Source organism: Squalius cephalus, assembly GCF_949319135.1.
Source record: "Squalius cephalus genome assembly, chromosome: 9".
NCBI lineage: Eukaryota > Metazoa > Chordata > Actinopteri > Cypriniformes > Leuciscidae > Squalius > Squalius cephalus.
In genome coordinates this window covers 11,469,492-11,496,141 of record NC_137130.1, presented here as the reverse complement: position 1 = coordinate 11,496,141, position 26,650 = coordinate 11,469,492, and the positions used below count along the sequence as shown (strand labels likewise).

General features: G+C 36.4%; 1 protein-coding gene across 1 annotated transcript; it reads right to left on the bottom strand.

Annotated features, from left to right (window-relative positions):
* Window positions 1-4,911: 4,911 nt before the first annotated feature.
* On the bottom strand, window positions 4,912-26,082 carry ralba (v-ral simian leukemia viral oncogene homolog Ba (ras related)). Its single transcript, XM_079881566.1, has 5 exons — window positions 25,951-26,082; window positions 7,804-7,973; window positions 7,426-7,634; window positions 7,109-7,286; window positions 4,912-6,024 (listed from the first exon to the last, which is right to left on the bottom strand). The coding sequence occupies exons 2-5, from the start codon at window positions 7,915-7,917 to the stop codon at window positions 5,902-5,904; spliced, it is 624 nt and encodes a 207-aa protein (XP_079737692.1). The 5' UTR covers window positions 7,918-7,973; window positions 25,951-26,082; the 3' UTR covers window positions 4,912-5,901.
* Between the last annotated feature and the right edge of the window lie 568 nt (window positions 26,083-26,650).

The following is a 26,650-nucleotide window of genomic DNA, read 5'->3' as shown; positions in this document are numbered from 1 at the left end:
GAAGCCGGTTTAGGTGGCTAGCCAGGTATGTTTCAGTTTAGTTTGCGCCAACCCTGGGTTTTTGGCACCATGAAAGTGGTTTGGCTTTTAGCAGTGTTCATCGCCATAGTAACTCGCGCTCCACGGCTAACCTGGTCCGGGGCAGGTTATGTTCCAGGTAAGAGGTTGCAAACCAAACTTAGTCCAATCAAATGTTCAATTCTCTCTATACCTTTATCAATTGTACAAATTAACTTCACAACTTTATTTGCACTGATATAGCAAGACTTTTTCTTTTGTTGTCCTCTTTCATAGACAGCTAAAAAAAAACTTTTATTAGACTAGTAATGAAAAACATGCAGTGCCTTGACTTAGCGCTGCATCTGACCTAATAACAGAAATCACATTTAGCAGAGGTGTTTCATTGTACTTCTGTCAAACTTCAGAAACTTCAGAGTCTTATCAGCTTTACTGTCCTACTTTGCTATTTCATCCTCCGGAAAGAAGTGGTGGACAGTGGCAGTAACAACTTACACTGTGCCCCAGCAAGACCATGCAGGCCTTTACATCTAACATCCTCAGGGCTCTGGCCTCTGTGTGACAGTCTCTGGGCTGAGCACTGATTCACTTTTTCCCTGCTGATATTTCCATCTCAGCTGCTATCAGTTAATGAGAGTCAGACTGTGGTTCTGCACCTGCGGAGAGCTGCCGAATCAATCTGGAGGATTGCTGGACTACAAAGTGATCTTCAGTACCATGGACAGAGATTCAATCATCAGCCTACAGCCTCATCTGTCCCGACTGAGTCAAAGGAGCATTATGCTAAACAACTCATTTAAATACTGTAATGACATTTCACACAGGTAACAGAATTACATTGTTGTAATGGATAAAGGCATAAGCTATAGGCCAATTGCAATTTTCTCAAAACAGTTGCAGTGCTTTTCAGTGACGTAAACTTTAAATATATATATATATTTTAAAGGATGATTTAGCAGTCATGCATTAGTTATTCATCAAATGATGATTAAATATATTATTGGATGGATGGATGGATGGATGACAATAATTGACGATGGATGGATGGATGGATGGATGGATGGATGGATGGATGGATGGATGGATGGATGGATGGATGGATGGATGGATGGATGGATGGATGGATGGAGAACAATTGACAGAAAGAATAGATGATGAATGGATAGATGGAGAACAATTAACAGAAAGAATATATGATGGAGAACAATTGACAGAAAGAATGGATGGATGGAGAACAATTGACAGAAAGAATAGATGATGAATGGATGGATGGTGAACAACTGACAGAATGGATGGATGAGAACAACTGACAGAAATAATAGATTATGGATGGATAAATAGATGAACAATTGATAGAAAGAATGGATGGATGGACGGATGGATAGGGTGCTTCTTCATGAGCTGCTTTGCATAATTACATAATTTGCATAATGTCTTTCAAACAATGCAGACATCATGTGCAAATAAACACAATTGGCGGGTACAATTCATTTTCAGTGATTTCCCCCCTTAGACCTTGGAGGATGGCATTTATCAGTTCTGTTCTAAGATGTGCAATTTACAGCCAGTGAAATAATAGCTTTAAGATTTATTTGAAGTATTTTTCAGCGAAGAAACCAGAGATGAACTATTCAGCCTTGAGATATTAGGATATTAGTAAAGGACATTAGTAAAATACGGCTGCAATAATCCTCAGCAAAACAGCTGATTTTTTTAATAAGAGTCTTATTACAAACACTTGAGTGAATATTAAGAGCAGTGCAACAGTTCCACACAGTGATGGCGTGATCGCATCAGGGAAAATGTCTTGTGCCTATATATTAGTGTCTATCTGTGGATATAGAAGAAAATCGGTGACTGGCCTCACCTTCCTTTCTTGCAACTCAAATTTAGTCAGAAATCATTACTGAAAAAAGCATGATCAATCACAGAAGTATTCTTTCAGAAGACAGAAGTCGTGGAAAAAAAGCAGGATGTTTTTGTGTTAAATATGAAGAAAATATCCCTCTATAATCTTATTTTTAAAAGTTCACTGGCTATGGGATTCATAATGGTGATATGGGAGCATAGACTCACAGAGAGCTATAAAACATGCCCAGAGGGAGACTTCTTGAGACATTTGGTTGGCTGATTCTGCCTCTGAACTGTAACCACAACCACAAATGTTCCCCAAGATTGTCTTAAAATAAGACTAATATCAGTTCAGTTCAGTTTTCAGCACATACTTTTGTTGTAATGGTTGCTTTAATACAAACAACAGCAAGCTCTCATACTGTAAACATCAAGACATCTCCTTTTGATTAAAGAAGTTGTAAAAATGATGACAACATCAATCATGTACCAATGCAGGGTTTATGAATACACATTGTGCACAAGGTGAATGCAAATGACATTTGAAAGAAGCCTTTTGATCAATATGCAATCTTATATCCACTCCTCCACTACTTCTCCCTTCCAAACAGAACTAGACTATCTTTTAAAAATGTGAAACAGCCTAAGACACAGAAAGTAAATGATCTATTATTCATAATTTTCTCACATATTTTGTTGTTCTGTATGGGTTTATACTAATAATACTTAATTCCACAACCCAAATAATAGGAAGCAGAGACCTTGTCTAAAGCGTAATAGCAGATCTTATATTAAACTGTTACCTTTAAAAAAATTATATATATATATATATATATATATATATATATATATATATATATATATATATATATATATATATATATACACACACACACACACACACACATGCACACATGTATATGGTACAAAAGCACAAAAGCAACACAAAAGCAACTTTGAATTAAATATTTGACAGCAATCATTATTTCATTGTTTTAATATAAGATTATCTGTTGAAGTATAATGTTAATGTCAAATCTTCTGATTTAGCTTTTCCCTGATAACACTCTAATGGCTTGAGAGGATGTATAAAGAAATGCAATGCATGGACAAGCATGACATGTTCCTTTACTGAAAATGGCAAAGGGTGGATATCAGTGCAAAATTGCTTGGTCTCTAAACTTAATGTTTCTTAATTACAAAAGAAAACATACCGTATAATCATGCATAACCTTGTCTAATTGTAGTCTCCATTAAGGTACTTATTGGCTATTGCTACCAAATGCCATGTACGTGTAACAAATGGGATTGCATTAACAACTGTTCATGCGAACCACTGATCCTGATCAATATATTCAGAAATGCGGAAGCCAGCAGCACAATCTGAATCTGTGGAAACAGCATGACTGCCATCCAGTGGAAAACTGCAGGTTTATCAGCACTACTGATAGAACACCGCTGTCTTTGTTCTTCTGCTATTCCAATAGAGCAGAATATTCATGATGCAGTGGTGAAAATAAAGTTTCAAACTGATTATTACCTTGTGATGAAATATTGATATAATCTACCTCTCTGATTTTTATTTACTGTGCAACAGATATTACTGCTGATGAATTTGAGATCCAACACTAATAGAAACAAATCATGCCTAGTCAATTTATAAATAAAAAATTATAATTTTAGCTTTTCTAAATGTAAATATGTTGGAGTGTGGCCCACTAGAGGCCTATACCATGAAGCCGGTTTAGGTGGCTAGCCAGGTATGTTTCAGTTTAGTTTGCGCCAACCCTGGGTTTTAGGCACCATGAAAGTGGTTTGGCTTTTAGCAGTGTTCATCGCCATAGTAACTCGCGCTCCACGGCTAACCTGGTCCGGGGCAGGTTATGTTCCAGGTAAGAGGTTGCAAACAGAAATTGGACCAAGTCACTCCACTCCACCTGTTTCTCCAAATTAAAGGTCACTAGCCTACATAGCAAATGATTTTTAAAGACAAAATCATCTGTTTTTTAGTAACACTAATTTAGAATAATAATTTTGTATGATTTAGATATTATGTAATTATTAATCGATCACACGTACAATTTTAGTTTATCAATTATTTTTACGCAGTTTAAATGAATACATATATAAAAGTAATATAAATACGCTTTAGAATCAATAGAAAAAGCTATAAAATTAGCTTAAATGTTCAATTCTCTCTATACCTTTATTAACTGTACAAATTAACTTCACAACTTTTACTTGCACTGATATAGCAAGACTTTTTCTTTCACGATGCTTCTCTCGCGAGAAATGAATCGCAGTTTCACTCTAAGCATGTGATTGGCCGTTCGCTACTGATGTCACACCTAAACTAAAGGATCAAAGCCTGAATTGACAGAAAGTTGATGATCAGCATCAAGGTACCAACAAAGCCTGGTTGGATTTATTTTTTATTTTTTAAATGGTTTGTTGTTTATTAATAATAATAAATATATACTGGTAATAATGATATCTATAATAATGATAATAAACAATATATAATTATTAAATTAAATATTTAAAATGTATAAACCAATACATAAAGTACAGAAGTCTTAAGTTATTATCCTTAGAAAACACAATTATTAACCAGCTTCAACTCATCCCTCCAAATGCTGGTGTGATGTATCCAATCTTTCAGCAGGAGCTGGATCAAATATTCTGAATGCTCAATCTACAATCTGACTTGTGATGCAGACTAGGAATCATAAATCACAACATGTTTGTTTTTCCAGAGAACTGGTCCCTCAACCCTTGCCTGGTTTATCCCAATGTTTTCCCTCCATTTATGTCATCTGATGGAGTCTGGGTTCCTTGCCACCGTCATCTTTGGCTTGCTTAGTTGGGGACACTTAATATTCAGCAATATTATTGATCTGACTGCACTGACACTATTGGATGAGAACTGAACTGAGCAGGACGATGACATCAATGACTTGATTTGACTTAACCTAATACAGGATCATACAGGACTTTTGATGGCTAAAAATTCTTTAAATCTTAGAAGTGAAGAACAAGTGATACAAAGGAGGAAAAATGTTTATTTGGCAACATACTTGACATTGTTCTTCTAAAAGCAGTGGAAAACTACAATACAAACAGCAGTTTAGGTTAGGTGATATTTGTATAAAAGAGCCGTTTTAAATTACTGGTGAAACCGCAGCTCCAAGCTCAGAGTGCTAAACAAACACTAAATAAAATGTGTCTTATGTTCAGTCTGAAAATGCTGCAAAGTCATGATGCTTGTTGGCACATTTTCACACAGAATACATTCTTCTCATAAGACAGTGGTGAAAATGTAACAAGTTTTACAAAAATATTTCAATAAAACACCAAAGCATAAAGGCAGATAAGTTCACAGAGGTTAGTAACTTGTAGTTAGGCATGAGGACTTCCTGAAATATATACTTTTAAACCACCAGGCGGCGCTATTGATCAATGCTTCGCATTCTGTCCTCAGTACCACGTGTGCTTTTCAATGGCGTCATTCATAGTAGGTTTTCAAAGTTGAAAATCACAGTACTGACATCTACACAAACATTTCTTGCTCTCTATACCATGATGGTGTCAACAGGAGTTGAAATAAAAATGGATAGATTTGAAAAAACCTGACACAAAAATACTGAAAAGATGTGCACAAAAAAAAAAAAAAAAAAAAAAAAGAAAAGAAGAAGAGATAAATTTGCCAACTAAAAACTGTGGAGGGAAAGATATTATAAAGTTAGTGTTGGGCGCATGTTGGCCAACTACATTTTATAAAGTCCTAAAGTGCCACAGTCTTCTTTAACCAGTAGCCATATAGTGGTCATCATCGTCCATTAAAACATATGCATACCATTCTTAAATCTAGTTGTTTGAAATTAACTAAGCAAATAAACGATTGTGATAAAGGCTTACCTCTCCAAGTACAAAACCTTACGCATCAAGTTATTTTAATAAAGAAAAAGCGCTCTGCTGGAGTTTCCCCACAGAGTTGCAAGTAGATTTGGCGAGGAAAAGTCCATGTGTAGTTCAAAGTAAACAGCATCGCTCTTTGAAGCTCTTCTTATTCTTCTTATTTTTTCCCTTCCCGTTTTTGTCCTTATTTTCTGACATCTTTTTAGCACGGACTTCCCTCATTAGATCAAAAAATACCTTTGGAAAAACAAAAGGTTCATTATTGCTCAGTATGACAAGGTTGTATGAAAACGAAAATTATCAGTGCAAAAATATTTTGCTCATTTTTTGGATTAAATAATAAAAAAAATTAGAGAAAAAGACTATTCTTTTTGTTGTTTCACTTTGCAGCTCAAACCTCCCTCATTAGATCAAACAAACATTTATCAGTATAATAAAATGTATAATTGTAGCAGCAAAAAGATATTTAACAAAATGCATTAAAAAAATTAACAACCAAGTAGAATTAAAGAGATAAAGACTTGACGTACTTTTTGCTTAATGAACAGCAAACACTCGTTTGAATTGTGGCACTGGAACACATACTGATGCTATACTTCCATCAGAGACTGTATTACACAGAAAATAATCCAAAATTGGATTCTTCTGCTACATTTAATAAACTGTGGCCACCATCATATTTTTGCATTCAAGGCATCTATCATTCCGGAATACAGACTGGATGCATATTATCAAAGCAAGTATATGGTTATGGGCGGCAATGGAACAATTTGTTACTATGCTTCTAAATGGTTTTAAAAAATTTTTTTTTTTTTTAAATAAAAAAGATAAATTGAAATAAAAACCTAATTTATATTTATACATATTGTGACAAGTCTCCAGAGTGCATCGGCCTGTAATTACTACTCAACATTCAATCAGCAGCCATTAACAAGTGCTGATCGGCCACACCTGTGCTTCATTAAGAAGAGAGAATATTAGCAGAGCAAGAGAATGAAAGGGTGAGCTAGTTCTCCACTGCAGAAAATGCTAATAGTGTGTTCTCTTTGCTTCTCCAGATTCAAGTGAGGATTAACTGATCAGCACTGGCCTTCTAACACTGGAAAGCCACATACCTTTTCTGCACCTTCATCACTTCATCAACCTTTGAGCACAGTAATTCCCATGTTAAGATATAAACCCACTGGGGACGTGTGCTCTGCAAGTCAGTTTGGTCTGTGTCCTCATTCAGCCCACCACAATACACACACCATTTAAACCGAAACTTACACGTTATAAATGAATCATCTAAATTTAGAAAAAAAACAAGCAGAAAATGTACCTTGTCCACATTGGCTCGTGTCTTGGCAGAAGTCTCTACATACTGCACACCCCACTCTTCTGCTTTTCCTCTGGCCTCCGCCACTGAAACCTTCCTCCGATCCTCAAGGTCCGACTTATTTCCAATTAAAACCAGTGGAATCTTCTCCTCCTCAGCTTTAACCCGCAGGATCTGCTCCCTGCAAACAAGCACTGATACATTTAATGTTGAGTGGTCCAATTTTCCGATTATACAAGGCCACAATGGGAGATCCAATTTTCTGATTATGCTACAGTAGCTTACAATTCAAGTAGCAAGAATGGTGCAATACCACAGACCTGAATTCTGCTGTGGCTGTGAAAGACTCGTGCTCTGTTATGGAGAACACCAACAGGAAACCCTCCCCGCTACGGAAATAATTGTCTCGGATGGCCGCGTAGTCTTCCTGCCCAGCTGTGTCCAAAATGTCAATCTGCACTTCTTCTCCGTCCAACACCACTTTCTTCCTGTAGCTGTCAGCCTTTGTGGGCTCATAATCTTCAACAAACTAAAGGAGAAAAAAAAATACCAATATCACTGATAAAGTAAAAAAAAACATGGCAATGCAGAGAACAAAAGTATCTACAAGACTAGAAACACTTTTTTTTTTACACTTATGGAGTAAGTAATCTCCTGCATCTACCAGATTTTGTACAACATATGGTCTGTTGACTTACCTCATCATACATAAACTGAAGAGTGAGGGCGGACTTTCCTACGCCTCCACTGCCCACCATAATGACCTTGTGCAGGGCGAGGGAGCTCTGACCCCTACTCTTATTGGCTGCCATTTCTAATTGTCTCCCTCAGGTACACCACAAGACGCCCACAGACAAACTGGCACCACCTGTGGAGAAACAAAAGTATTATGGAGAAGCTGAACCATCAACACTAGAACAGGTGTGCATTTGAACTTGAACAAATATATTTTATCATGCTGGTTCCAAAGCATTTTAGAATTAACACTATACTTTAATAAAACTTTCAGATTTGTAAAGGTAATCAATATGGCATGTTTCTTAATAAATTATGCAAATTATGTAGAAAGTTATTAGTATTACTACAAAGCCTGTTGGATTTAAAAAAAGGGTTTATTGCCCAGCACCAGTAAGAGTAATCTTATTTTTATTTTTGGAGGCTTCCTCTTGTCACTCACATCACATTTACAAAAAAGCAACATATGTTTTTGCCATGTACATGATTAATACCACAATAACCTAAAAAGGAGGACAAAAACATTTCCCACGCAATTATCAAATGCAATACCATGACATTTTTCAAAAGTACATTGGGGCAACCAAGTACATGTTCTTGGATCAACATTCCAATTAACCAATTAGATTTAAAGGACAAGTTTACAATTTATGTGAAGTTTAGACGTACAACCAGGGCTGTGTGCTTCTACATCAGTGTTATTCACAAATATTTTCCCTCTGATTTTAGGGATACGTTATGGTTGTGTTTTCAGACAGGAATGTTGTTCCAGGATCAACAATATACAAAAAATTAGAATATCATGAAAAAGTTTTATTTCCATAATTCTATTCAAAACGTTAAACTTCCATAGATTATAGATTCAGGGCCCACAACTTAAACGATTTCAAGTATTTAGTTGTTTATTTGTACATAATTTGGGCTTCCAGCTCATAAAACCCACGAAAACAGGATTTCAAAAAATTAGAATATTACATGAAATCACACAGTAATTACACAGTGATACCATGGTCATTGAACCAGGTTTTGGTTCTTTTGGCAGTGTGGGCAGGTGCAAATCCTGCTGGAAAATGAAGGAAGCATGAAGTGCTCTGAAAATGTCCTGGTAGACGGCTGCGTTGACTCTGGATTTAATAAAGCACAGTGGACCAAAGTCCTCTTTTCTGATGAGAGCAAAGTTTGCATCTCATTTGGAAACCAAGGTCCCAGAGTCTGGAGGAAGAATGGAGAGACACACAATCCAAGATGCTTGAAGTCCAGTGTGAAGTTTCCACAGTCTGTGTTGGTTTGGGGAGCCATGTCATCGGCTGGTGTTGGTCCACTGTGCTGTCCACTCAACGCAGCCGTCTACCAGGACATTTTCAGAGCACTTCATGCTTCCTTCAGCAGACAAGCTTTATGGAGATGCTGACTTCATTTTCCAGCAGGATTTGCACCTGCCCACACTGCCAAAAGAACCAAAACCTGGTTCAATGACCATGGTATCACTGTGTAATTACTGTGTGATTTCATGTAATATTCGAATTTTTTGAAATCCTGTTTTCGTGGGTTTTATGAGCTGGAAGCCCAAATTATGTACAAATAAACAACTAAATACTTGAAATCGTTTAAGTTGTGGGCCCTGAATCTATAATCTATGGAAGTTTAACGTTTTGAATGGAATTATGGAAATAAATAAACTTTTCCATGATATTCAAATTTTTTGGAAAGGGTCTGTATGTTGTCTAAGGGAAGCTCACACTACATGACTTTTGGTTGGACTTTGCTGTCACAGACAGATTTCCAAGGTCTGCGACAAAACCCTAGGATTGCGGCTAAATTAGTGCTTGTTGCATCACGATGCTTGTCAAGTAAGAGCCAGTCAGAGAAGTGATCTGAGCATGTCTCGAGCAGTCACAGACGCTGCCATATTTTCAAACCGGTTTGTTATTATTGCAACATAATTTTGTAGTGTGTGCAATGCAACAACAAGGTGGAACTAATCCAGCCATTCAAAGTGCAGATGGTATAAATGGAAAAATCTCATAATCACTTGAGTGAATTTCTCCATACATCAATACATTTCACAAAACATTGGTAAGGGTATCTTTTTTATTTTGCATCTTTCTTCTTCTGGACATCTGTAGCAATGGCTCTCACTTGCCAACGCAACACCAGGGAAAACACCCATTTATTAAATTAAAATGTTGTGGAAGGAAAGCCCTGGGTTTATTTTTATGAGCAGCACACATCTACAGATGAGCACAATAAACCACTTATGATGCATTACTTGAAAAGTACACACCATTATAAAAAAAAAAAAAAGAAAAAAAAAAGAAAAAAGTAAAAATCACATCAACAGACTGATTATTGCATAAATGGCACTTAAACCTTGAAAAAGGATGTGTACTGACGTCTTTCTGCGGTTGAAACAACATTCCTTATGATGTTCATTCATGTTTACTTGATGCTATAAATTAACTAGAAGAGATGATCAGTTCACGTGCAGCTTTAAAGGTACAATATGTAAGATTTTTGTAATAAAATATCCAAAAATCACTTGCACAGTGTGATATATTTCCTGCAATTTTGTACTTACAATATCCCAAAAGTTCCCAAAGATTTTTAATTAGGGCTGGGTACCGAGTTCGATACTTTTTAGGTACCGACCGAATTGCCTCGATACTATCGAGTATCGAAAAATGACTTCTTGTTCGGTACCAGATTTCGATACCTAAGGGGTTAACTCGTCAACGTCAGTGCTCAAACAAATACATATTAAATGCACAACGGCACACCTAAAGTCGCTCACGCACATACACGCAAACTCTACACACACAAGATGCGCGGAACATACTCATATGAGACGTGCAGACACACAAACTCGCGCACATACTCATGAGACGCGAGCACACACACACAAACTCTCTGCGCACATACTCATATGAGACGCGCGCACACACACAAACTCTCGCACATACTCATGAGACGCGAGCACACACACACAAACTCTCTGCGCACATACTCATATGAGACGCGAGCACACACACATAATACCCTAAAGATGTGGAAAAGTTGATCAAAAGTGTGCCTACATTTCTCCAGGCTTGATGCCAACAGCGCGCGATGCAGCATTTGCGGTAAAATAATTGCTGCAAAGACCGGTACCGCGACAGATATGATGAAGCCCTTGACAGTGCACGCCACGGAGTAAACATATAGCAGAAAGTTGCTCCGTCTTCGACTGGTAAATGAAGAGATACCTTGTTGATCACTCTGACAGTGTTTATATTGCAATAATAGTCTACTGAGTGTACACTGCCGTTCAAAAATGTAGGCCTATTGGTTAGTCAGAATTTTTTTTCAGTAAGGATGACCTTAAAATGACCTTAAAACATGTGTAATGTTACAAAAGATTTCTGTTTCAAATAAATGCTGTTCTTTTGAAATTTTTATTCATCAAAGAATCATGAAAAAATGTATCATAGTTTCCAAAATATTAAGCAGCAAACTGTTTTCATATTTCTGAAGGATCATGTGACACTGAAGTAATGATTTTGAAAATTCAGCTTTGACATCACAGGAATAAATTTTGAAATATATTCAAATAAGATTTTAAATTGTAATACTATTTCACAATGTTACAGGTTTTACTGTATTTTTGATCAAACAAATTCAGCTTTGGTGAGCTTGACCTCTTTATAAAAAAAAGTGTGTTCCTTTGTGCACTGGCTAAGGAGCATGAGTCAAACTGAAAAAATAAAACCAAAGTTTTTCTGAGGTAATGTGTAATCTTGTTAAAATGGATTTCATAAAATTGGTATCGAAAAAAGTATCGTTCAGGAACCGGTATTGAAATCAAGGTATCGGTATCGGTATTGGTATCGAAATTTTTTGAACGATACCCAGCCCTATTTTTAATTTCAGAGAAATTGCGATTTTAAATAATGGCTCGTCCCTGGTCATTGTCACCTGTCAATGATGTAATATCCGCATTATCCCTGGTTTCCCCTCGTACTGCCATAGTAACCATGGCGACAGACGTGGACAACTGCGTTACGTCTAGCGTCACACTGTTGTTGTTTCGTTCAAACATCATGGACCATGGCAAGCAGACTTTGGGACAAAAGGAGAAATAAAACGAGGATCAATATCAGCGTGGCGTTTTCGAGATGCCAAGAGCTCCACGTCCGCAACTAACTTCGACTTGACAGAGACGCCACTCTTGCATGTACTTTATTAGACAGGTGAGCAAATATACATAAAACTAATCAATGGTCACTATTCTAATGTTGATCTAGCTTACTACTAGTCTCATATAGCCAACAAACTAACACATAGAATAACATTTTAACTTTCAACACACTCAGATGCAGTTTAGTATGATAGTGTAGACCAAATGAAACCGCTGCATCACCTCACAAGTTTCATTCGTCAAATAAACTGACCTGTGTGAGTAGTAACTTGCACTTGCGGGTAGTTCGGTAGAATGAAATGTCCTTATTCCTTTATATCCGCGGGACTCGTGTGTGACGCTAATATCTGTCTCTTATTAGCAATCGCGACCTGCTTCATTCCACAGTTATGTTAAAAAACATCCATGTATACTATTCACTCATCCATAAACGTTATTAGATCCTTCGGCATGACGGCAAGTTCCATAATTCTGCTTATTCATCAACGTCATCAACCTACGCCTTTGTTATTGTAAGAGGTTAGTGACCCCTAGTGGCGAAAAGAAACAACATTATTGTAGCTTTAACTGAGGCGCTACAGCGAACAGTCACAACACATTAAAGAGCCACAAAACGGCATTTATTGTTTAAATTTATATTTTAAAAAAATGACCAAATTTGAAAGTTGAGACTGTTCCATATCAAAAGTAACCTGCTCTGCCCTGTCTGTCAGCGTGTTCTCAGAGTCCTCTTTGCTCAGCAATGTATTTTTCACTGCGTGAGAACATGATGTGTGGCGCCGCGTGAGAGTGGCATAGCTTGTCGGACATAGCAACAGTAATTAAAGGGGGCGGGTCTTTGCGAACGGTCATGTGTAATTTGAGCACTATTGTTATATGGTGCATTATCTTTGGAGAACAGCTGATTATTGAGGATGATACTTAATTAAGCTTAATTAGGTCTGAAATCCAAACAGGCTATTTCTGCATCTTGTTATGATTCATAAGACCATTCATAGGAGAATAATAAGACCACAGAAGAACTTTTCATACTAGTCTTCTTGAGCAGAGGAAAGGGGAACATGACCCACTGCTTCCAGCTATTGTTCCTGGTGGTCCCAAAAAACACACACACAAAAAAAAGCTTCAATAGGAAACTAGGGCATCGTGCAGGAAGACGCAGGAATCTGCTAACGAAGGCTTATTTAAAGCTGTCCATTTAAGATGCTTGTTGTCCCATTTAGTCATGTTGGGGATGGGCAATATCCCAAAAATAGCAAAAAATAATAAAATGTAATAATGTACACTACCATTCAAAAGTTTAGACAAGAGTAAGTCAGTAAGACCCCACTGATGCATTTATTTGACCAATAAGATCATGCATTTTATAATATATACCTCAAATATTTACTGCTAACGTTACATTCTTGTTACAGAAAACAGTTGTGCTACTTAATATTTTTGTGGAAACCATGATTTTTATCAAAACGTTCAAAATAACATTTATTCAAAATAGAAATGGTTTGTAACAATTAAAAAGTATTTACTGTCATTTGATTTAAACTGAATGTGTTTTGAATGTAATGCATCACTCCTGAATAAAACTATTAATTTTTTTTTTTTTGTTCTAACCGACCCCAAACATATTCAATAATGTAACAAAAACAATGGTCAGTGGTTTTATTTGATTGTAGATAGCAGCACTTTCTAGGAACACTTAGGAAAATAGTGCTAAAAGATTGTACTGGTAAAACCCAAATGACAACACAGTGGAATAATACATGCACAATGTCATCAACGTTACAGAAAATGCCAGTTAAACAGGGTTAAACAGGGGCTGGGCAAACTAAAATGATGACAGATATGGATATGACCTACATATGCATGCTTCTTAAGCTTCTGAAACATTAATGATGGCCCTTCTCCTCCTCCTCCCCAGGCTGGAGGAGTTCATTAGGATTCCCTGAGTACTGTCCACATTCTGCTACACTCGTTCATCACCAAACCCCTGTGAGTAGGGTCTGTGGAGCTGCCGTGCCACTAAAAGCGATGAGCATTCTTCAGCTGTGTCGCCCAGTGAGCCTCTCTACAGCTGAGGGAGAAGCTCAGAGATCAATGATGGTTCTATTCCCACGCAGCACAGTTTCTCTCATTTTCAGCCGTTTAAATGGATGCCAGTTTAGAAGAGGGTCACTGATTTCGTGCACAGGAGAGGTATGCCCTCTGCTTGAGTGGAGTGGCAAGCTGACCTATTCAGCTTCACCCTCTCTGATTGCAGGGCTGCTGGGGACAATCATGGGACACGTCAGGAGAGCTCAGGCAAGGATAAAGAAGAGGCCAGAGCAAAGCAGAGCAGGTGACGGTGAATGGGTCAGGGCCAGCATTAGGCTATTTCACATGGCACACTTCATTCACTGATAAAGCATTCTAAGGGTAATTGTTACAAAGGACAGAATACATACAAGCTAAATTATCATCATTATTTTAACTATATTAAAAACCCTGGTATGATGAGTAATACAAAAATGTAATATCTAGTGCAATACTAGTTCAGACTTGACTGAGAACAGTGCGGTATTGGGATACATAAATAATTTTTCCCCCTTTTGTGTAGTTCCTTTTTATCTGATTGTACAGTCTTTTTTAAAAGGAAGTGATTGTTCCACTTAATTGTGCCATTTTAATGGTGTTCCTAAATATCAGCTGTTGCCAGCCATAGCCATAGGCAAGATCATGAGTTCAATTGCCAGTTATCACAGTTACTGAAAAACACAACTTTTTTGATGGAAACACCTGCCAAATACATAAAAGTACCTTGGATTGATGTTGCAAATCAAGACAATATTACCCCTTTTATTTGGAGTTTACTGAGTGTTTTAATGTCAACTTTCAAAAACACTGAGGTTGACCCTGACTCGGTTTATAATACTAAATGTGTCAAAATTACTGCAAGCAATTAATTAACATTTAGCCTACTACTGTTTAAGTGTCTTCATTGTCACATGATCCTTCAGAAACCATTCTAATGTGTGTGCTCAAGAAACATTTATTTTTATTATTATCAAGGTTAAAAAAAAAGGTTGTTCTGCTTAATATTTTTGTGGAAACCATGATGCTTTTTTTTAGGATTCTTTGATGAACAGAAAATGCATAAGTACTTGCTTAATAAAAGTATTAATTTCTTATAAAAAATGAACAGAGCCCAAAATAATAAACGGTAGTGTACGTTTAACATAGTACATTTTAATATTGTTATTTTTTAATGGTTGACAGCCTCAATAAATACAGATTGTATACTTATGAAATGAGCGTGCTCAAAGCTGACATTAAACTCTGCTCATAAACTTGGGGTATTAAAGGCAAGCTATCTTGATAGCAGAGAATAAATATTTCAACAGCTATAAAGAAGTTTAGCTTGAAGTTGTCTTTCTGGAATTGATTTTACAAAATAATAATAAAAAAAAACTATATAGATCCTCTGACATGCTGTGCGAGAGGAAATATCTAACCTACAGGAAACCAGATGACTTTCTTCACTGAGCTAGGCTTGTATGGAACTTCCTGCCTGGATTGATGGGAAAAACAGAGGGGAAAACTGGGCCAAGACCTGATAGGGCTCCAAACATCCCCCTCTCTCCCCTTCTACATCATACACTCACTTCCCTGCATACTTTCCCTGTACGCTCTCATACCCTCGAGACCAGTACCAGCTGGAAACAGACAGCAGAGATAAGCTCTCATCTACAACAGAGACCGAAAAAAGGAATGTTCAGCGGGGGAACAAATAGGCTACAGTACAAATAAATAACATGAGCTAGTACAGGCAGGTCATAAGCTTTGATTCAACGGCAATGCCCTGGTGAAGAATGGGTAAACAAACAATGGACACACACACACACACACCTGAGAGGCAGAAAGCATTCTCTATCAGATCTTTCAGGTGAATGTGAGTATAGAGGAATGCCTCGAAATAAAACAGAGCACCAAAAGTAATGATAAAATTCAGTAATAGTGTAATAACAGTGAAAAGCTAAAAAGAGGGTTGAAAAGAAATGGAAAAAGATAATACATTAGCAAAAGAGCAATGAAAAAACAGTCAGTCTCTGGAAAACCCTCTGACATACTGATGAGAGCATTCCTCTTAGATGTATTCATGGGACTTTCTTGCCAAACTGCATCATAGGCCTATTTTCTAAACTTAATGTAATGCACATGGCCTTAGTGCAGCGGGGGTAGTAGATCACCTCACGGACAAACTCATTCTTTTTCTGGACCTAAAATATATGATTAAAACAAATCAATTTTGATCAAGCAACATATAGGCTATAGAAACGTACAAACAGTCAGTCAGCATTTCTTACTTGTTACACATACTAGAATAAAATGTAAAAAAAGACATTAATAACCATTTAGTACATTTTAGTTTCATTTATGTTAATGTCCTGCTACAAATAACAAAGCAGATTGGAAAAAAAACAGTTGGGGAAAAAACCCCGTACCTCTATCTACATTACTAAACTCCAAAAACAGCCTACTACACATACAATTCATTGTGGTTTCCAGTTGAAATGGACACTAAAGGAAGTAATAAAAAAAACGTTTATTCTTTTCATAAATTATGATTACAGGGGCAGGTTAGGCTATTTATTAATAAAGACTTTTTGTGTGGTTCCTTGCATAGTACTACTCTTACTATGACCTATGATGCTGTGCATGTTTTTTTTTTTAAGCATACACATTTTCACACATGCATCATCACATAATCAGCTCCATTTGGGTTTTCTAGTGTAGTAAACTTGCTTGGTAATATTATTAGTGACCTGTGAAGGTCAAATATAGTAACCCATACTCAGAATGTGTCCTCTGCATTTAACCTTTCCAAGTTAATGCACACATTAAGAGTAGTGAGTAGTGAGCACACAAACACACTGCAAACCATGGATGGACACACACACCCAGAGCTTTGGGCAGCCATTTTTGCTGCGGCGCCCAAGGAGCAATTGGGGGTTAGGTGCCTTGCTCAAGAGCACCTCAGTAATTTCCTGCCTATTGAGAATCGAACCCACAACCTTCAGATTACCAGTCTGACTCTCTAACTGCCCCCACTGCAGTGTACTTGGTACAGAATTGCACTTGTGATGCTGAGCACACGGGTGTCCTGTGTTTGGTTTAGGTTGAGGGATGCACCGAAATTTTGGCTACCAAAAATCTTCTACTGAAATGGTTTTGTAGGGCCAAAATCAACGATGACTACAACAGACACTTGCCTTGTTGCTTTTAATATGAAGTTAACTCAACTTTAAAATTCTGTCGATTTTATTACGAAATTCAAACAATAAAAGTCATTTAGGCACTTTTTAATGCGCCGTGACAGATCACTGTAGCCGCCTCAGTTCGGCAGCACGTGATCAAGCGCATCTGAACTGTTCATCTCATGTCCTCTTTACTACTATACAGCTCAAAATAAACATGAGTGAACACCAGAAGGTACGTTAAAAGATACAGTATAACTTACCAAAATGAATCCTGTCTCTTAAATTGATCAGTGTTTCAACCGGGAAAATGTGTCAATAAAACAGCTTGCAGGCCGCTATCCAATGGCAAGCAATTTGAGACTTGGAAATACCACAGTATAGAAGTAATAAAAGCATGAACAGCCATCTCTAGAGATTTGTTAGATAGAAAGTGTTTGATTTTTGACAAAAGACTAAGTTGATAAAAGCTAGATCCAATTACAGATTAAATATGTTTGTCAAGTTTTAAAGATTTATCCTAAAGAATACCTAAGTTCCGCACACACGATGATCTAAAAGCAGATAAGCTTCCCAAATTAATGCTGTTGGCCTGAAAATTGTGGGATCAAAAACGATCACCTCAGTTATATCTTCATTTAAATATAAAAAATTGTAGGCTAGCCAAGATTTAACCTAGTCCAAGCACATTAATAGAGATGTAAATACTGAAGGATAATTTCTATTTATCGGTAAATAGATCTGGGTATCGTCGGCGTATAAATGGAAAGACATCCCTTGTCTTCCTAGAATGGAACTCAAAGGTAACATAGCTATACAAAGAAAAGAGGGAAGGCGCCAACATCGAACCTTGAGGAAGACCACAGGCGAGATGAGCAATCTCTCAGCAATCTCTCAAGAGAGCAATCTCTTAGGTAGTTTTCTCAGGTAGGAAAAACTACCTAACTTGACTAAAAACTTTGTCAGATAAATATGATTGAAAACATTTGATGACTGTTCATTTTAACCCCACCCATGACTCTAATCTAGAAATCAGTGTCGAGTGGTCAACACATAGAATCAAATGCTGCAGATAAATCTAAAAGAACAAGGACCACAGAGTCACCAGAGTCAGTAGCTAAAAACAAAAGGTAATTTAACACTCTCAAGAGGGCGTATTCAGTGCTGTGAACAGACTTAAAACCAGATTTTAAAAAATCAGAAATAAAATTACAGTTGAGAAAAGACTGAAGTTGGTCAAAAAATTTTCCCAATACCTTAGAGATGAATGGTAAGACAGAAATAGGACGAAAGTTATTCAAAGCAGAAGGGTCCAGTGAAGGCTTCTTGAGCAAGGAAGTGACAGTAAGCCACTTTAAGAGTAGCAGGAAGGAACAGAACCAAGAGACACAAAGAAAAGACAACAAACCCGGCCCAACAGAGTCAACAATTAATAAAAAAAAATCTTGGATGTATAATACCAAGAGAACAAAAGCAGGGTTTTTGATTAGCGAGGGTGTCAATAAGAATTTGTTGAGAGATAGGATCAAAAACATCCCTGGATGCAACGAAGGGATAGGAGGTTCGATGTGGGAGGAGCTTACTTTGGGTCATAAATTAGAGATTTTGTCATTAAAAAAAAAATCTCAAGAAGCTTTCACATAAAGCATCAGAGGCAACAGACATCGTATTGACCGGAGGATTTATAACAGAATTAATAACCAAAAACAAAATCTTGTGTCTAAAATAATTTTTTTTAATTAAAAAAATACGTAGCTTTTGCAGACATAGCAGCACTCTAATAAGGCGATAAGTGGTCTTTGAGCAACTGAAAATAAATATGTAATTTATCCTTTTTCCATTGACGCTTGGCCTTTCTGCATGTTTGTCTTAAAAGTCTGGTATCAGAATTATTCCACAGTTCTTTTTTTTCCAAATTGTCACTAGCCCACCCCCGCGTCCATTTGGGCGGGTAGAGTTAAGAAATGTACAGTCATCAGGAATCAATTCAGAAAAAGGGGTTAAATCACCAACCTTTGTCCAGTATTTAGTGATGAACATATATGCATACACATACTTTTTGAGTGATAGGCATGCAAACTTTGGAAAAACAATATTTATGGCTCTCAGACAGGTATATTCAATGCAATTGTGTTGATAGAAAAAAAAAAAAAAAGATGCATTTCTAGTTTCAACATTATATGTAAATTCTCATCTCTGGCATTGTACCATATGGGGCCTTTAAATGAAGATACCAAAAGAAAGCTTTGTTAAAAACCAAAATATAAAAGGATATTAAGATATCTTTAATACTTCTTGAGTTACAGGCATGCAAAATTGGGGCAAAAAACACAAGTGCTTTTTTCCCCATTTTTGAACGGTCACCGTTGGCATAATGCAACAAAGATTGCTAAAGTAAATCGATTTAACTAATAGACCTACCAATCTCGGTGTAAAAATAAAAAAATGATGTTGCAATCTTTTAAAAAGTCATTTTTCCCCCGTGTAATTTGGCTCCAAATCTCAGTTGAAATTAGTCATTTTTGACCCCCTTCTACAAAATAGTGGATTACACCGTAAATATACATCCATGACATTTAATATTTCGGGGAAGTTTCTGCAATTTGGTTGATTTGACACTGAATGACCCTATATAATTTTTTCAATGAGCCTGTTGGTATTTGGACACATATGGATGGTGTATGATTTAATTATTCCATTGCACCACTCACTTCCTTCAAACATGCCTGCCCAGCCCCAGATCAACATACATTACAAATATTAAATTGGTCAATTTATGATCAGATGTTTTTGTATCTGTATTGGAAAAAAATGTAAAAAATAAAAAGCAAAAAACACTTAATTCAAGATAAAGGTGACCTTCCTCAATGCTTTTCTAATTTGTAACAGGACTCTTTTTCTTAAACTCATTTATTCTGGCATAATGTTCTGGTGTTCTTAATGTCATGATCATAAACTTTATAATTCATTATTCAATCTTGAGTAATCTGGATTGCAGAGGGTCATCAGCAATCTTATTTGAGATGATTTTATGTCTGAACCTCCAAAAAGAAACATTCTTTTAAACATACTGAATACTTGGAGGAGAATGTAACCATCCACGTATGCTTTTGAAGCCGCCGTGGTTCCTATAATGCTCTGTTATTCATGCTCTTTCATGCCATAGAATGTGGGCATATTTTTCTATAATTTTGTTTGTAGGATCAAAGAAAAGGCAATAAAAGAAGGTCTAGATATTGATTTGTTTGTTACTGATAAAATAGGTCATTGATCTGTGGTGCTCATTTGGGAGATGCAGGTTCAATTTTGAAATAAAATGAAGAGAGAGAAAGGAAAGAATGGTAGCTGTCAATGCAATCAGTCAATACAGCCTTCTACACATAGTACTTTAATTAAAAGTCAGGTTACACCCTCATGTTATTCCAGACCTCTATGGAACACAAAAGAAAAAAAATCTATAGAACATTCTGGACATTATTTTCAATATAAAATTCTTCAAAATGTAATTTTGTGTTTCACAGAAAAAAAAAAGCCAAACAGGTTTGGAATTGGAACAATATGACGGTGAGTAAAAAAAAACAAAAAACATTTTGTGAACTATTCCTCGACACTTTTGCATTAACTTAACCTATTAACTGCCAACCAGGATCTGCTATATTTTGTCAGATTTGATAATTTACGAATAAACTAAAAAAATGTGCTAAATCTGTGCAGAAAAGCAAATCTGTCACCCAAGGAGCTTGTTTCTCCCTCTTACTCAAGGTGAGCATCTCTGCTGAATACTAACCATCTAGAGCTGGGACACAGAGGCTTCATTCAGATATATAAAGGCTATGGTGTTGAACTGGGACGCTACAGCCATGTTGTTATCCAGAACGAGCATGGAGAAAGGTAAATCTCTTCTGACGGACAATCTCTTTGCACATTGCTATTGGGTAATATTTTCACTCTATAATGTGAATAACCAAGTAAGAGTAGCAAAATAATTTCCAACTTGCCTCTACTCCCTGCTCTGTGGGAAAGGTGGACTTCATTTCAACAGCACTGTGAAAACATTCTCCAGAGCAAGTGAAATAAACGTCTCAAGTATCTCCCCATTTCATTTACAGGGAGGGAAAACTATTTGCTTAGCTGTTAGGCAAACATAAGGAACTTTCCATTCAAATAAATTACAGGTAAAACCTTATGCAACCAATCTGGGAACAGACATTTTTTTTTAATTGTTACTTAAATGAATGTTACACTTAAGTTACTATTTATGAGCAAATGTGAAAAGGCATCTGCCGTTAATTGAGATTATTGATCTTTTTTTCCAATTATTGGCAAAACTGATAATTATATGACCTTTAATTATATGTATATAAAAGTTTTAAAATAAGTCTGTAGCAAATATTTTTTTAAAGAAAACACTGGCAGAGACCTCCATGTAGATTCACAAAAATGGACCGAACCACACAGCAGATCCCTCTCTGTTTATCTCAAACCCTTTTAACACATACTCAGAGACAGACTACATTGGGCTCTCAAGGGATATGCAGAGCAAGAGAAACATCCCATGTGGGAGCATTTAGAAGCACAAAGTCAAACCCAAGAGACAAATTACTGAACCAGCTCCTGGCCTCACATTCCCCACTGGTATGACTAGTTCATCATGACCCTCTGCAATCCAGATTACACAAGAATAATGAATTAGCCTAGCCTATAAAGTGAATGATCATGACATCAAGAACAACATTATGCCAAAATAAAATAAGTTTAAGAAAAAGATTACTGTCACAAATTAAAAGTTAGGTTACACCCTAATATTATTCCAGACTTCTGAACACAAAAGAAAAAATTCTACAGAACATTCTGGACATTATTTTCAATAGCCTGGATGCCAGCCGAACTTAGCCCCGCCCACAACATTTGAGGTCGGGAAGTTCGGTCTGGACTTGATCCGTCGTGGAGCAAATGCTCGAACCAGAGCTGTTAGGACCAATCAAATTGTCAGGGCGGGCTTTATACGATGATGGACAGATGATCAACAGTAACGTAATCAATCATTCACTTCACCAAAGAGTGAATTAGTTTACAACAAAGATGACTGCCGCTGGAGAATTGAGATTTGTAGATTCCGCCATCGCGTCTATTAAAGAAGATATCGACAGTGCATCAAAGCGTGTTAAAAAAAAAACATTCTTTGAACTATTCCTCAACACCGAGAAGATCTGCATTAACTTAACTTATTAACTGCCAACCCGGATCTGCTACCTGCTGGGGAATGTGGCAAATCAGCACCTATTGCCTAAAAGGAAGCGCACAGAGCATACTAATGATGCTGGTAGGAGACGGCCTATAATAAAAAGCAGAACTTGCCCTTTAACCAACCTTTTGTTTTTTTTATCAGAAGATCACATGACATAGTAAAAGAGAAACAAATCTAAGGAAAACTGATGACATTCATAAACTTAACTAGGTTGGTTTCTTCAAAAAGTACCCTGATTCACCTCAGAAAGCAATCACTACCACAGAGGAGATTTTTTCAGGGGAAGAAGCCCAGCTCTAAAACATTAACAAACAAGTTTGACATAAAGACATGATTCATGAATGTGAACTGAAAACATGTTCAAAAACCCACAATGTGTGGGGTCTATTTCAAATTAATGCTGCTCTTTTGAACAACTATTTTCAACATTGATTATAAGATAGATAAGCACCAAATCAGCATAATAGAATGATTTCTAATATGCTTCTGTTCTAAATATAAATATTTTTCAAGGATCATGTGACACTGAAGACTGGAGTGATGGCTGCTGAAAATTCAGCTTTGCCATCACAGGAATAAATTACATTTTAAAATTAAAATAAAAACAGCCATTTTAAATAGTGATAATATTATTGGTGAGCATGACTTTTTAAAAACAAATCCAACCCCAAACTTTTTAAAGATTGCATATTGTGAGGATTTTGGCAATACCCAGCCCTATACACCTGTAAACGGGGTATTTAAATACAATATTATAGATAAAACATAATATATGCAACAAAGAGGGGCGTACAATGAATGATTCAACTTTTCGGCCTATATTTTACCCATTATAATCTGATGAAATTCTACACCGACAGGGTCAACATAGTTACACATCAACATGACATCTGGAGCATTATGACTTAGATAGCGAGAATGTTCACTCAATCATCTAGAATTAGGTTTAATCCTATTAAGTTTTAACTTTATCCTATTCATAAACTGAGTAGAGACACATGACTTCACTGTTAAATTGGGATATTTTGTTGAGGAACATTTAAAAAAAGCGTCTGAGCAGGTGATTACTGACAAAACAATGAATGATTATTCTACAGCCATTCTCAAAATCAAATCTGGTCTTTCTTCACCTATTTTTTTCTTAAATACCCACACAACATCAGCAATAGCCTAAGCCTCTAGTACACATTCAACACCAAAGCAGATGTGTGTTCCTTTTTGATTGATTTAGTGATACCAATATTATTAAAGTGGCCATTTTTGCAATGACTCACTCTCTTTCTAACACTTCAGCTTTTTCCAGAGCACATTTTTTTTACAGTTCAGGGACCATCAGAAACTCTATTTGAGAAAGACCTGATGGCAAATGTATTAATAAAAGAAATCCAGATATAAAAATAAATAGTAAAATGTAAACACCAGAGAGCTCAGAAAGTATGAAATATCACCTACAAGTAAACATGTGTCCAGATTTTAATGATATAACATGACTACAGGGAACAAAGTCTCAAAATCTTTCGGACTCTAACCTGCTTAAGACTCGAAACCTGCTCAAGTACCCAATGCAACACAGACAACTGGTTAGGAATCACTGACCTAATTAATGCTGAAAACTATTAAATAGCTAAGTAAACTGAGGAAACAAAGACAGATTCTGTCTGGAACAAAGTCCAGAAAAAAAATTGCAAAGCTTCAAACATGTGTTGAATCCAGAGGCTTGACTTGTTTCAAACTAGCCAATTCAAGTGCACTGCAAGCCACCTAAAAAATAAATAAAAACCTGTTGAACAAGCCCCATCCACCTAAGGACTCCTTAGTAAGGAGAAACTGTTATTTCAATGTGTGGCACTGCACAAGAATGTATACGTCTTTTTATAATGTTGTTCATTAAATAAGCATTATAGCTTCCAAGATAATGTCACGCAAGACGCTATCAATCAAGGTATTAAAAGGTATACAAAAGTTCAGAAATATGAACAGGTCAGGTACTACTGGGAGTTGATTAAATATGCACATAAAATACTATAATAATAAATGTAAAGATCAAAAACATTGAGGTAACTGGTCCATGACTTTACAAGTCCCATACTGAAGGGTGATAAGGGAACAGACACTATTGCCAGAGAGGTCACACCCAAACAACCTATTGACTGGTAAAACCTGTGACCACTCAGAATTTAAAATAAAAACAAACCAAATAGCTGACATTACAGCTTCTGCTCAAGTCAGCCTACATGCAGTCTTGCTTTCAAGGTTAATATGCTAGATACAAGGACATCTGCATCTATATTTAATAATAATCAAACTACTGAGACAGAGAAGCACATCTTTACAGCCATCTTTCATTAATGGTCAAAAAAGCAATATGGTTTACTAAAGATCAACTAAAATGGGTTGTAAGTCTAAACGATTCAGAGCTGGACTGTTTTGTGTAAACATAAAGGAAACAGTTGAGATGGAAAAAAGAGGTGAAACGCATGTAGTGCAGTCTACATTTTTACCATTATTATTTAGGTGAATATAGGCTAGTAGGCTCAGAGTCCCTGAAAGATTAGTAAGAAGTAAAATTAACACTTTTCATACACAAATGGAAGTGAAACATTCCATGAACACTTTGGTGTCCAAAAAAAATAAAAAAATAAAAAATTATATATATATATATATTGTTTCATGTTCTAAACGGTATCCAACAGAAAGACAAAAAAGCCACAATACAAAAATAATATAGGTCTATTTTTATTTTATTTTTAATTATGGGAAATACAAGTTTAGCAATAACTACAAACTAATATTTGGTCCCAAACATAATGCCACTTCTGAATGACAACTTCATTGTGCAAATTTGTAATTCTTAATTCTTAATAAAAACACAATTTAATTGTATGCGTTTAATGTATGTATATGTATTTAGGGTTTAGGTAGGCATATGTTTCAGTTCTTGTAAAAGGGTCCAACAGAGAAACTGAACAGAAAAATAAGTCATATTTAATTAATTTGACCAAGTGAGTTTAACGTGACATATTTTTTGCCGTTTTAGCACCTAAATTGACTTGCTTTACTACTTTATTTGCTGAAAAAGAAAAGCAATATAAGGGACACATGCTGTACTCTAGTCACTGAAAGTGTTAAATATCTTTGATTCATACACGTACTAGGCTAAGCAGAACATAACGTTGGTGCTTTGAAAATAAACCTTCACATCAATCAAACACGCGCAACATCCGCAAAAACGCCCGTCTCGCGTGATCTGTCATCAGCTGGGTCCAACTAGCAAAATAATTATAACGGCTGTCTTATTCAACTGACATTTTTCATAAAGACTGAAATATGCACAGAGGGACTTCTAATAACTGACTGTCGAACAGTAACAAAAGCTCGAGCTGGCGTAGAAGATAATTTCTAGATTTCAAAAACGAGCAAAAGAATGGATAAATAGGAACAACAATATACACATTACCTCTCGGTGACTTTGTCCTCCACAGTCTCTTCTGCTATCTTGTGGAACGCATTAATCGCCTGTTCCGATACACCCTGTAGTTCCTCTGAAGCTGAAGCTGCTGGTGTCATAAACCCCACCCTCTGGACATGCACCAGAACAGGATATGATGTCGTTAAACGTAGACCCCGCCCTCGTGAGAAGGGATGAACAGGATATGATGTAATGAACAGATATGCTGCTAGAGATACCAGCCATAACTTGTGATGTATGTTATGTTTAGAGAGTCAGTGTATAGTAAATGGTATGACTTTAATAGAAAAATACTGTATTCATAACTGCAACTTTTATACACAAATTTGCAATCTCCATGCATGATTTTACCTCAGTGTTGACCTTAAGACTAACAAATGTTAACAAAAACTGTTAAAATATAGGTATGATAAGACCTTAAATGCTTCGTATATGCTAATTAATTTTTTATCCATTCAAAGGTAGTGAATAACTGTCACAGAAATACCCTAATTTATCATAATATACAAAACTATAGTTATATAACATATCACACACACTGGTTTTAAAAGTCTGCATGAAACAGAGGTTGCAATAGTCTTATCTTCTCTATTGTGATGTATATCCAAGTAAAACGGCTTCTCGATCAAGAAAAATTAAGGATGGATGGGACTTTTTTTTCCCCATCGGGGGTTGATTGATATGGACC